General features: G+C 42.8%; 1 protein-coding gene across 1 annotated transcript in view; it reads left to right on the top strand.

Annotated features, from left to right (window-relative positions):
- Window positions 1-13422, top strand: part of ATF6 (activating transcription factor 6) — a 946910-nt gene that overhangs the window by 803065 nt on the left and 130423 nt on the right. The window contains exon 15 of the mRNA XM_069641287.1: window positions 4500-4584. Within this exon, the coding sequence (XP_069497388.1) occupies window positions 4500-4584 (85 nt within the window). The remainder of the gene's footprint in view (window positions 1-4499; window positions 4585-13422) is intronic.

Genomic DNA, 13422 nt, shown 5'->3' with positions numbered 1-13422 from the left:
CCATAAAAGTTGGGGGAGGGTTAGGTGGACTGTCACAAGCGAAAGGGGGCTACCATGTCTCGCCCAAAGGCACGTTATTCTTTTTCCCCCTCTTTCTGGGTTTCCGAGGTTGGTCTTTTCTCCCAATGTTATTCTGGCCATAGGAAATTGGATAACCATATCCCACAAAGGCTTCTGGGTCTAGGGATTCATTACGGCATAGAAAAGTAAAATACTGCATCTCACCTGAGGACATTTCATTCCTCTTTCCCAAGAACCCTCCACCCAGGTTTGGGATCCAATAGAGATAACCTTTCCCTGGCCACCTGCGCAGAGGATCCAAGGGAAGTAGATGTGAGGACGCCCTCAGGTTTCTCACAAGGGTCAGATTTTTCATATGTCCCTAACCAGCCCTAAACTTTATGTGTAGTTATTGGGAGGATTGTGTACCAAAAATGAGACCTTTCTAATGAGGTACTTGATGCAATTGAGTTGGTCTGTAAGTCAAGCACTAATAGAATGTATCCCTCTCGGTGGAAGAAATGTTTTCAGTTGGTACCGAGAGTGGTATCAACCCACTGTTGTTCCCGACAGACATTTGACAGAGTTATTATTATTGAGTAGCTCAATAAATGGCCACTGTTTAGTGCTATCTAACTGCTATCTTTTTGTTCAAGCCAAGGAAAGCCTCTGAGCAGAGGTGGGGAGGAGTCTGATTTACAATTCTTACTCTGATGGGGCTTATGAAAAGACTAGCTAAATTATTTTCTCTGAAACCATTTGTGGTTTTGACTTTCATGATGGCCACTGATTTGGAGACCATGCATTCTTGTCACTGGCAATCTAAACAATGAAATAGATTTTCCTGATGACTATGACTTTGCAGTGCTGGTGTTTTTAAAGACGGTAACTCGGACAGTGAGACCCACCTTTCTTCCAAAGTGGTCTCTGAGTTTCATCGTTCTCATAAGATTATTCTTCAGGTATTGTTAGTCTGCAAAATAAAGCCCTATCATCGTCTCGCCCCCCCCCCTGGGCAAGCATTCTCCGGTCTCAGACAATCTCTGACAATCCCCTAGGGGAGGTGTATGTGGCGCCTATACCCCCCCCCCAACCCCTCAACCTCCATGTCTCAGGCCCCTTGTGCACTGTTACTCCTAGATTACTTCTAGTAACATACCCATGTTGTACAGAACAAATAATACCAACACAATACCAACACACTCCTATCTTACTACTGTGGACACAAATAACAAGACACAAAGAACAACACATGAATCGATTCATTTATAACAATGGAATACATTTATTTGGGCACACCAAAGCATAAGTCAGGCAATGCTAAAACTCTAGCGAAGATCGAATTTGCACCTTTTTATACTTCTGGTGCAAATCTACCATGCAATAACTATAAGCCTTTCAGGTTCCTAATACAAGCCTGTAATGCAAGCCTTTCATTCTAATACAGTCTAATGCAAGCGTGTGTTTCTAATGCAGTCTAAAATACATGCCTATCGTGCAAGCGTCAAACATCCAACAATCCTCTCCTTCATACAGAATCAAACCTCAAACCAATCCACCCCATGCTTCACACTCACTCTCTTTGAGACAATCCCTGTCTGATCTCCCCTTTCCCAAACTCAAAACTGTTTGTGTGAGTGTCTGACCAACAACTAGATGGTGTCACATTCTAATCATGGGCATAATTCTGGGGGGGGGGGCAGGGATGCATGTCCCTCCCAATCTCCATGGCACACCATTCTGTCCCCACTCATTTGGCTCGGGCACCTCCCCTTCAGATGTCATGTCCTCTCCAACCCATCAGCAAAGTTACCCCTTTAAAATGTAATCAATCAATTTGTCTAGCCATGAACCATACTTCCCATTTGCTTGTGTATCTCTCTGTCTCCGGCTCTGTATTTGTCAAGCCAGGTCTCTCCTCTTCCCGCTACTCTCTTCAACCAGTCAGTCAGCAGTGGCAGGCTCCTTAAGATCTGGTCACACGACTGTTTCTGCTAAGTTCTGCCAAGCTCTCTCTCAAAACCATCGGATTCTGCTCTCTCTCATTCTCAGGATTGCATTCTCCATCCAAACTCCATCAGCAGCTAGCTCGAATGAACTCCATCAGTTTCTAGCTGCATCCTCCATCAGACTCTCAGCAACTACCTCGAACCAGCAACTAGGGACTCTCCTCTCTCTTCACCTCTGGTTATAGTCTCCAATGACGCACCCATTTCTATGGTTACATTCTAAGAATGTCTCTTTCTGTCTCAGCATTCTATATTCAGGCCGTGCCTGTTAGTCTGTGTTTTGCGTGTACTTTGACTTCGTGTACTGTCAGCTTGACATAGAACATCATATCTCTTTGCCTTGGCCATCCGTGTCTGGTGCGAAAAACACCATCTTATTCCCTCTATTTAGCATTCACTCCACTGTTGTCATCACAAAATGCTCTCTCTGTGCCTGTTTTCAAAGCAACTCCCTTTGCTGAGAAGGCTTCCCTCCTATCTCTCCATGTCGCTCCCTTCATGGCCCCAACCCTCGTGTTGTCTCTGCGAAGCTCAGAGCTCAAGTTGATTAGCCTCCCTTCTCGGACAAGGGTTCGTGTTATCTGTCTGCCAAGCAAATGTTTACAAATTCCTGGTACACTATTCCATAACAATTTTGCGCTGTGCCCAGTGGCGCTTCTAATGTGCCTCCTTCAGAATGGATTCAAATGCCAGCCTAATGCTTTCTAACGTTTACGCTATTCTTCTCCCAATGCAAGCGCTAACATAATGCAAACTCATTCTAAGTGCACACCCAACATACATACATGTGTGTCAAACATATCTCTAAATATATAACTACAAAGCATATATGCGTCATCATACTAAATGGCTCTTCATGTCATTTCAAATATGCCTGTGTGTGTCATTTCCAGGCCTACTTCGTTCTGCTCTCCTTGTGCAAACAATACGTTTCTCTCTCAGCCTAAGCGCTATTTCTAATGCCAACATAAATGCATAGCATATCATAATGCAAATATACTGTGTCTCTAAAGCACAATCATGGCACTTTAAAATATGTGCAAGTGTCATTCTATTGCAAATGACAAAGTGTCTAGCATGTTTCTCTCCTAATGGCAAGCACTATATGCAAACATATCATTCTTAAAGCAAATCTTTCTGTCATAACATAACTAAACAAACCCTTCATATAACAGGGCCTACTTCTCTCAGACAATGCATAACATGTCAATCTATAAGCAAATTGCAAATGCATACAAAGGTGGCAATCTAATAATGTGGATAGTTTCTACTTCAGCAATATACCTATCAGAACTAAACAGAATGTAATAATGGATAGCAATAATTGAATAATTCCATAGCAAAGAGTAATGATTGGGTAATGGTGATTCTAATGATTCTCTAACAGTGAGTCTAATAATGGGTAATGGTTCTCTACAATGAGTCTTATGATTCTTCTAATGATAACAATCCAGGCATCTCATTTTATTCCACAGTATTCTGTCCTCCATCACTCCCTTCACAAACTGACGAGAGGTTTAATTCATAACTCTTTGCTGAATGTGCTAGTTTCAGTAATAGTAAGGCCAATTACTAATGGGCCATCTCTTTTTTTTATTGGCGTGTGAATCAAGGGTTTCTATGGGCTGGTATGAAATGTTTCTGAAGCCATCGGAGTCCCTTTAACCTGGGCTATATTGCTACTTATGATGTACATTGTTCAAGCTGGCACTATATACATTTGCTGTTTATTTGTGCCTCGGTTCTTTTTCTAGCGAGGCCACCTGTTCTAAATGGTTGCTCATGAAGCAGCTTCTCGTCTAGCATATTGAGTCATATACCCACTAGTCTGTTTTATGGCATTGCTTTTGGAGTCTTTAAAAAATGAAAAATCTATGGGACGAAGTTATCGAATAGATAACCTGATGGCTTACCTTCAGTAATATTCTCTTTCTAAATTAATACAATCTTCCTCAGTGCGATTTCTCCCTCCCCTCCCCCTTAATCATATTGGAATACCATGAATACTTGCAACCTGTGTAATGCTCTTTTAGGCTGTTCTACTGTTCATTTTAACCTCTCTGGAGAGTGGGAAATTGTTTGGAGCTGAGTAACAAGGGCACACACAGCGCACACATGCCAACTACATGTCACCTGGTGCCAGAGCTACCTGTAATGTAGCTGGTCATGCTATTGCACCAAAACCACATGGTTTGTGCCTCGAGCTTTTTAAAAATTACAAATCAGTGGGAGGATGACTATTTACATCAGAAAGAATATTACCAAAGGTAAGTAATTTGTTCTTTTTACCTGAAGAAAACCAGCCTTTCGTGACTTATTTTATACCAGTAAGGGTTCTTTTTATACGGTTGTTAAATTTGAAATATATACCTCACCTTACCAAGTGAACTCCCCATCTGATATGGAGAAATGGCTGCTAAAAATGGGGAAACTGTAATTTAAAGTTTATTGCGCCATCACTTCTCACTATTATTTGCACCTGTTTTTCAGGATCATCTTTTGTTACCAGCCACTAACCGTAATAAGACCACTCGACCAAAGATGTCTATAGTTTTGCCTGCAATGAATATTAATGGTAAGTGCCAATGCTTTTTCAGAAAAACGAACATTTAGTTTCAGAACCTACACAAATGACTGGGGCCCATTTTCGCTATCTTGTCCAGTTAATCCCATTGTGTGGCTTGTCCCACAGGAATGTCCTTTCTTTCCTTACATTTTGACAGGGCCTATTTGCTGGAGAAAAACCAAAACAGTTACGAAAGGAATAACCATTATAGCTTCTTATTTCATTGGACACCAGTTAACGGTTGCAATGAAAATTGATTCTTTTAATGTGGGGTTGGGATAACATTTCCCAACATGGCTCAGAATGTTTTCCATTTGTAAAGTGTGGGCTGAAGTTCATGTGATATTAAAAGTTTGGGTAGGTAAGAACTGGTTAACAGCGTTCCAAGTAAGAGGTGCTTCTAGGTTCCAGTGGTCAATCAAAGAAGGAACAGAACCAATAGCATGGACCAAAGATATTTCAGAGGACACACTGGACCAAGTTGAATTAAAAGCTGTGTAAAGAGTCATTTTCTCAAACACTAAGAAGTTTTCCAGCACTTACTATATGTTTAACCAATGCAGTTTAAATATAATAGCCTAGTAAAATGCAATATTGAGGTAATTGGGGTCAGCTCAACCTTCCACTGTTTGGCTAGGGTACAAGACTGTGCAGATTCTCTAATTGAAAACATGTATCCAACCTCTATGTAGAGAACCTTAGGTTTAATTTGAATTTGAAGATAAAAATAAACAATACAGGACAAGATATACTTGAGGATTGGTACAGTGAGGTATCAATGTAGTAAGTTGTATAGTATTTATCTGGAGATCACGGGAAGGACCAGCATGTGTACAGTCATTTTTTCCTATGCTATATCAATAGTGACATATTAAGATCTCAGTATATGGAAACTGACATTTTGTTCGGTGTTTATGGATGCGGGCCACTTTCTGCTCTCTATACTCCACCCCAACGCAGAGTTTGCCCACTAGGTTTATCAAAATAATGTTAGGCCAGGAAATAAAATGTCAGCGTACTGTTCTATGAGTAGCATTGTCCCGACAAAACCATAATACTGCAAATAATGTGCCTCAGTATAGTGTGCGAAGAAGAATCATACTTCATGGTTTAGCACGTCAGTAGCTGTAATTCCACTTAGAATAGTGTCTAATACTGTGCCAGGTGATTATTGTGCTTTTGAAAATCATTTAAAAGCATAATGTTCTAAGAATGCTAAAGCGAGGAAATAATGACCCATTTTCATGATGGGTAGTAATGGTGCCTCCTGAAAATTGCACCTGCAAAAATGTCTATAAAGCATTGTGCCATGAGGGCAATAACCACAGGCTTGTCTGAATGCAGATTCCAGAGTGGATACCAGTTTGGCCACAATATTTTGTATACCATAAGTGACAAAGTCCCCTGCCTGGCTCTGCGTGTAGTTTGGCAAGTGCCATTTGGGGCAGTGTGCCTCCCCACGCCTGTGCATGATGGACCCTGGGGCAGTATTGGGAGGATCCCTAGGGCACACTTTCACTGTCTAGGCGGTTTGTCAAGGAACAGTCAGATAGGTAAAACTCATTGCTGAAACTCTCACAAGTTCCAATACTAAATGCACCTGGTGGATCTGACCAGATTGGCCTTTTGGAGATGCCCAACACTGATCTGCTTTGGATCTGGTGGACTATATTCAGTTAGACATCCCATGGGTATGGGACCTGGGAAGCCCGCAACTAGAGCCATGCACCATCCGGTGATGAGATGGTGAAGACGGAGCTTGACCCCAGCAGAATTTTGTGGGGTTGCTGTTTTCTTTGTCGTTCAGCGAAAAGGGCCTGACTTGGACATTGGCCTAGTTGTTGTGTTGTTTTCCAATAAAAAAAAAATGAAAATCTTTCTTGATCATTCAGCCATCTGGATCATCCACCTGGCCTCCATGATACCTCTTTGCTTGCAATCTGGGTTGATCCTCAGATGTAATGGTCTTCTGATTCACCACGTTCTCAATAAGGTCACACAATTATCGATGATGGGTGTACCGGAAATATTGTACTGATAGTAGAAGCATATGTTGTTACATGGTCAGATAATTGACCCTGTCAAGGAGGTATGGGGACTGTGATGATCCTGTCAGATGGTGTCACTTCTCCCCAGAGGGGAGCCCCTTTCCATGAGGCTAGGGTGGTGAGACCGCAATATCGTTTGTCCCCCTAGGAGTGGTAATGTGCGGGAGGATCTCATGGGGAGGGACTCCCCTCCTGGGGACAAGGTTGTGAGTCTGGGACATGGCTCCTTTATCTCCCAACCCCACAGGGTAATACCAACACACAAGTCTTCCTTATGTGTATTAAAGTGTCAGACAGGCTCACTCTAATAAGTATGGGGACGAAGAAAAACTCAAGAACGCTACAGCCAAGCAGGAAGGGCGTAACCAGCTCTTGTCGATCAAGCTAACGTTACGCTGGGGCAGGTCCCACCTCTTAAGCTAAACAGAAAAAAATGACTAGACTGCAAAATATCCAGGAGGAGCACGACATCTGTAAGAAGTCGTCGGTGAGCTAGGAGGCCACCAAAAAGCCAGCGGGTGGGAAACCAGGCATTCGAAGGTTGCATCGAGGCAGCCATGTGAAGAGATGAGAACTAAATGAGGGACACGAGGGAAACCTCTTGCCTGTTGCCTGGAAGCTGACAACCCTGAAGCTGAGAGTCCTTGTGGTGGCGTTGTGACCTGTAGTGGGTGGACCGTGCAGTCCTAAAACATTTTGGCACCCTCCCATAGAGCCTTTGGGTGCATGGACTGGCACTTCAGACAGTCCAGGAGGTCATGTTCCTCCTCCAAACAGTAAATACATATTCTGTGTGGGTCTGCACAAGACTTGAAGCCTAAGGCCTTCACAGGATTTGGAATTGTGCAAATCTAAACTTGGGCTAAGCAGTGTTGCTGAAGCAACCAGAGTGAGGTCATGAGGGCACAGCATAAAGCGCTATAGAAATTAAGTAAAATCCAAATAAATACTCCTATGGGGGTAGATGTTTCTCATACATAGGTCTGCGAATTTGGAACAAACTACCGACTGATTTAAGAAAGATTGAGTCCTTTGAGGTTTTTAGGAAAAAGCTCAAGACCACCTTTTTCAGTAATGCCTTTGCTTAGCTACTGTCTGGGTTTCTGTATTTACCAGCTGTGCCTAGATGCATATTATGCTTGGCTCTTTGGACATGCACTATACAGATACTCTATTCTATTCGATACTGGCCAGACATTAATGCAACGCCTAAGACCGGGAACGAGACTCTAGTATGAACTAGGTGCAAGATCAGATTATATTACATCGGATAAACAGATTCGTTGACAGTGGTGGTCTGTGCCATGTGACTGAGTCGTGCAGAATTGCACATGGCTCTAATGGTACTGTAAAGCCATGTCCTATATTGCTAGAGGATGTGCAGTTAGGACATCCATTGTTAATTAAACTGATTACATGTATCCTACTAACGTTTATGTATAAGACTCATTGTGTAACACCCTAAAAAGGTGACAGAGGCCACAATGTTGGGACAGTGATACTCTGTCAGCTTCTCTAACAGTTTCTGCACAGCTGTATGGAGATACACCTGGTTGGATTATTTGGTGATGAGCTCCAAGGTTTGTCACACTATTAGCACCCCCATGGCAACAATAGAGGGTTGTAAACTGCATCTTTTAAGGCGAAACGGCTTCACATATATCAAGCACTGCAATTTCTCTTAAAATAACAACCTTATCAGGTCAAATGCCCGCCACTAGAAATATTTAAGGGGGTTCGATTGTGCCTAACATGGTCCGGTCTGGTGGGCCGTTATCGGCCATGTTCACTCCCACCGCTGCGTGCTTTCTGAATGTTATTCAATGGCAGTCCTATAAACGTACTGTTTTTGTTTCCTTCAAACCACTCACCCATTCCCTACCCTGTTTTTAAATGTCAATAGACCTTAATGGCTATTGAGTAAATGCTTTTCTAGCCTTTTTGTTGTGTTTTTGAGAATGCCTTCTCTGGTTACATGGTTTTATGTTGGTCTTGGGGATCTCCACACCTGGACATCAAGTGTGCTGTGACTTCACAGTATAAAGGCCATTAAATAACAGTCCGGCGGTTGTACCTTATATAAAGCAGCATGATACTCTGGTAATGTTTTATTAAAAAAATAATCGTTCAGGAAACAATAGCTCTTCTGACCTTATCTTGGTTTAAATTAGTGTTTTGAGCAGGTAGGTAAGGAGAAAGGACTCCACCTACTTCTATCTAATTGGGTTATCTAGCCCCAAAAGTCAGAGTCCGTTCAAATTGAAGTGTTGTTCAAGTCATTTGTGTTCATGAAGCTCTTGCCTCGCCAACATTCCTTTCCTCAGTCTTTGCGTGGGACTGGCCGTTTAATTATAATAATGAATAATGCAGTAAGCTCATCTTTCTACTGATCTCAAGCGAAGCGTGCAGTTGACATCATGGAAGATTCTTGTGTGGTCCACATTGGGCCTGTGTGATTTTATGATTGGCATGAAATACTCATCTGTGTGTTTGGTACTGCTCAAATAAATAGTATTTAGAGCTAATTTAAACGTTTCAAACTATCGTAGCAAACATAATGAACACATTTCTGCTGGAAGAGATGCAAAAGGGAATATCAGTCGAGCAGACACTCTTTTCGCCTGTGGTGTAAATGCAGATGTACTGAATAGTACTCTACTCACTTTGGCTACAATTTATATTTTACCCTGTTTGTCAGTGAATAGAAAATAGTGTCAATATTTTAGTGCACTCCCAGTGGCTTGATGGTGCACAGCCCCAAAAGTATGTCATTTAGAAACTTGGTGATGGGACTCGTCGGGAAATATTGGCGCGAGCATAACACACATTGCGGCACCAAGAACATCTGAATAAAAAACTGTAAATTCTAGAACAGTGTTGGTTGTGATCATATCTTAGGCTTTTGCAGTGCTTGCTTCCGCATTTAATCTCAAGGTAGTGCAACAGAATTATGCAGTATGGAGGGTACCATGTTTGTCTAGTAATGTCGATCTTTGAGCACATTTGCAACTTTGCTAAATTGAGAAAAAAAAGTGTATAGGCCTCATTGCGAGTTTTGTAGTAAATAGGCAGTAGATCTGCCAAATTACTGCCAAACTCGCCTCCCGTTACCACTACTTGCTCCCGTGGAGTTGCCAGCATTACTAGCAGTGGAAATTCCCCATTTTACTCATTGGGGATTTTTGGCAGAGTTACTGCCGGCGGAATTACCGTGCAGTAAATCTGCTGATTGTTGGTGGTATGGAGGAAGGTTTAGCTCCAACATTTTGCAGGAGGTAAAGCCTCCGTCCCTACCTCCAAACTATTAGTACTGTGGTGCAGTAATGCAGCACTAAAGTGGTGGTAATTCTATTACTGCCACTTTAGCCGTTTTAACCCAAACTGCTATACTTGTTAGGAGGCCTTATATATAGGTGAATGCTTTCACTAAGCAGATCAATGTGTTAAGAGAGGGTAAATTTGCATTTGAAATAATGTAAAATTTACATTACTATCACAATATCGGAACTGCTTCTATCTACCTATCTGCATGGCTTAATCCAAGAATGATGAGGATAGGTGCATCTGAGACAAATGGTAGTCTACACTGGACCTGGCAGAACGTATATAAAATCTTGAACTTGCATAGCACAGACTCAGTGAGGTAATAGACAATGGTAGGATAGTAAATAGCTAATTAAGGAGTTGAACCATTCACCATATAATACTAACGCTTCATGAAGCCATTCTTCTAGAATGCGTGTTCTCCTACTCTGAGATATGACTGGCAGGTCATAGGTCAGGTCACCAAAGAGAGGCAGCACACAGCAACTGCAGATTTAGCAATCGCAAGCACAACAGACCACTCTTAAAACTAATGTATTGTAAGTGGTCTTGTATAAAGCCCTTCTGCCACTGTTAGTGGCATCACTGCAAGTGGCTTTGTAAGAAAAATGGGGTACGAAGGTTATTAGTAGGACAGTGGAAGAGACCGGTGTGAAAACTGTAGTGTTAATGCGTACAGGTCAAAAGTACCCGGTACCTGTGTACCGATCTGCTTTCTATGGGTTTGGCGGAGACACTTGGGAGTATAGGGGAAGAACTCAACATCTGATAGACTACAGCGCTTTGGATATGGTTAGACAGTGATGTGGGATGGTATGATAGGCCTAAAGAGGAGAGTTTAGTCATGGCTTTATTAGGTGAAGAGGCAGCATCAGACCTTCTCTTTCATAGTGACGTTGCAACCTCGCTGTGGGTTCTTCACGATGAAATGAGGATCAGAAAAGATAGAACTACTGAGAAATTGATTTGAATGGCAGTGCTGAAACTGTCAAATTGGCTGAGCATGGCATGAATGTAGATAAGTCCTCAGATGCAGAAGATGGTAGGTCATACATTCTGGCACTGGTATCTGTGCATGGGGTGGTAAATCAGGGACTCTGGGGCTAACTGACGCCATCAGGATTACAGGCCAGTGACTTTAAAAAAAAACCTGCATGGGAGCAACAAAGATGCAGCAGCTGCTATATTTAAAAGAAATATAAACATTAACTAGAAGTTTCTGGGAGCTCAGAACAAGAAACGGGGGAGGGGAACAAAGAAACCCCACCGACAGAAGGAATTGTTGGTTGGTTGTTTGGTGTAGGTACTCTTTCATACTGATTCTGCAACCCTGCCGGGGGTTCTCCATGGCCATAACATGGAGAATCACAAGCAAGACTCCAAGGAGACAAAGGGAAGGGTGGTGGACATCCCTCAGAGATGGCGTAGCAAGGGGAAAAACTCACATGCTATAGGTAGACACATATCCAGGCCGCACAACAGGACTACTTCAGGGAAGTCTGAAGCCCTTTTCCCAGGACAGTCCATGCCCAGGGACCGCCAGAGAATTACGGAAGCCCAGGCAAAAGACCAGGGAAAAAGTTATTGCTAGGGCAAAAATTCCAACTCGAGTAGCCCCAAGGAACAAAACTGAGCAAGACAGAGTCCCAGCTCTCCCTTTAGCATAAAATGGCAACAACTGCCACTCTTTTCCCAGACCCAGATGATCTGGAAGAGCCCTCCAGAAATCCCCATTAACAGAGATTACCCCTACCAGCTGCTGGCCTGAAGTGCTTGAGCCATTGGTCGGTCCAACCTTTGGAGAGAAACATCCAAATGGGATTTCAAAAAGGCTGCAAGAGGCTTAGGGTGCCGAAAGAGTACTTAGGCAGGCCTCTCTCAAAAGACACAAAAAAATGAGGATGGGGCTCGTAAAACTCTGACCCTCTCAAAGGGAACAGTGGTCATCAGAGAGAGAGTAAGCCTCCTGGATGAAGTGGCTGCACTGAGGATATTGTACCCTCCAGCATGCAGTGTTCAGCTCCAAAATAATTTGGATTGCGCAAAAAGTGTTTATTTGAACTTAATGACTGTAGCAAAATAAAGAAAAAAAAAACACAAAACCTACTTTTTCCCTTGGCCTGTTGAAGGCACAGACAGTATTTCTCCAAGTCTGAAACACTCTGGGTCAGCTGTGAGTGTAGTGCCTCTATTCAGAATGAATCTGCAAACTTTTTCGGAGATCTTGAACATGGCATCTCTGAAGCGGACAATCTCTGTCTTGGCTCTGTATTAAGAGCTCTGTGTTCAGAAAGCATTCTGAAAATAGTTAAGGGCATTAATATGTCACAGGACCCTGGTCCCAACCAGTTGTCGAATTACTTATTTAAGTCAGACCCATTTATGTGGGTGGAGGTCTTCTCTATTCTGTTTAAGGACCTATGATTGGGGCCATTTCCTCCATCATGGGTCTCGGCCCACATAATTCTGATTTACAAGAAGGGAGTTAGATTGCTTGCTTCTAATTATTGACCCATAGCAATCATGGATGCCGACTCGAAAGTCTTCGCAAGCGTCCTTCTTGAATCTTGGGCTACTGACTTGGGGCTTATTTCCAAGTGGCAAACTGGCTTTTGGAAAAACATGGGCACACTCTTGAATGGCACCTTACTTAAGTGTATCCAAGATTCTGCGTGGGCTAAGGGTAGTAATCCGGTATATTTCGCCTCTGTGAACTTAACGGTGGACTTTGATGCCATCGATCGCTGTCTACTCTGACGTAAACTACAAAAATGTGGGATACCCTTAGGTGATAGTGGGTTTACATGAACACTCGTCTGTCTGAGTGTGCTTAAATTAACAGGGCCTGCTGTCTCGTTCGATTGAAACTGCAAGAGGTGTAAGGCAGGGGTGCGTTCTGGCCCCCCTGCCTGTTCAACCTATACATGGTGGATGTAGCTGCCTATCTCAAACCAAGGACCATTGCCACTACAAATGTTCGGCATTTTAGACCTTTGTGGCAAGCTTATGCTGACGATCTTTTAATTTTTGACAACCCGGCCATTGGGTTGCAGCATCTACTTGACGGTTTCTCTCACTTTATGAAGGACCATTCTTTGTCAATCAACTCCACTAAAACAAAAAGGTTATGTCGTTATATCATTCCATAAAAAGGGTCGCCTTCAAGAGGCATATGGAGACGGACTATGTGGAGAGGATTGACTCCCTTCGATATCTTGACTTTCTAACTTCTAAGAACGTTAAAACCACTATTTGCACCTGGTTACGTGACAAGCCCAACAAGTTAGCAAACCAGTTATGCAGAGTGGATGCGAGGTATGGAAAATTCTCCCCTCTTGCCTGCAATTCTGTTTTATGAACTTAATATAGTACCAATGATTCTTTACGGGATAGATGTTTATGACCTGTCAATATTGGACTATTTGTCCTTTTGGAACCCATGATTTGGAGGAGAGTCCTTTGCCTCCCTACTTCC

This window comes from Ambystoma mexicanum, chromosome 1q, assembly GCF_040938575.1.
Source record: "Ambystoma mexicanum isolate Mex_15411 chromosome 1q, UKY_AmexF1_1, whole genome shotgun sequence".
Lineage (NCBI taxonomy): Eukaryota > Metazoa > Chordata > Amphibia > Caudata > Ambystomatidae > Ambystoma > Ambystoma mexicanum.
The sequence above is the reverse complement of the archived record's forward strand: the minus strand, read 5'-3'. Positions and strand labels throughout refer to the sequence as shown.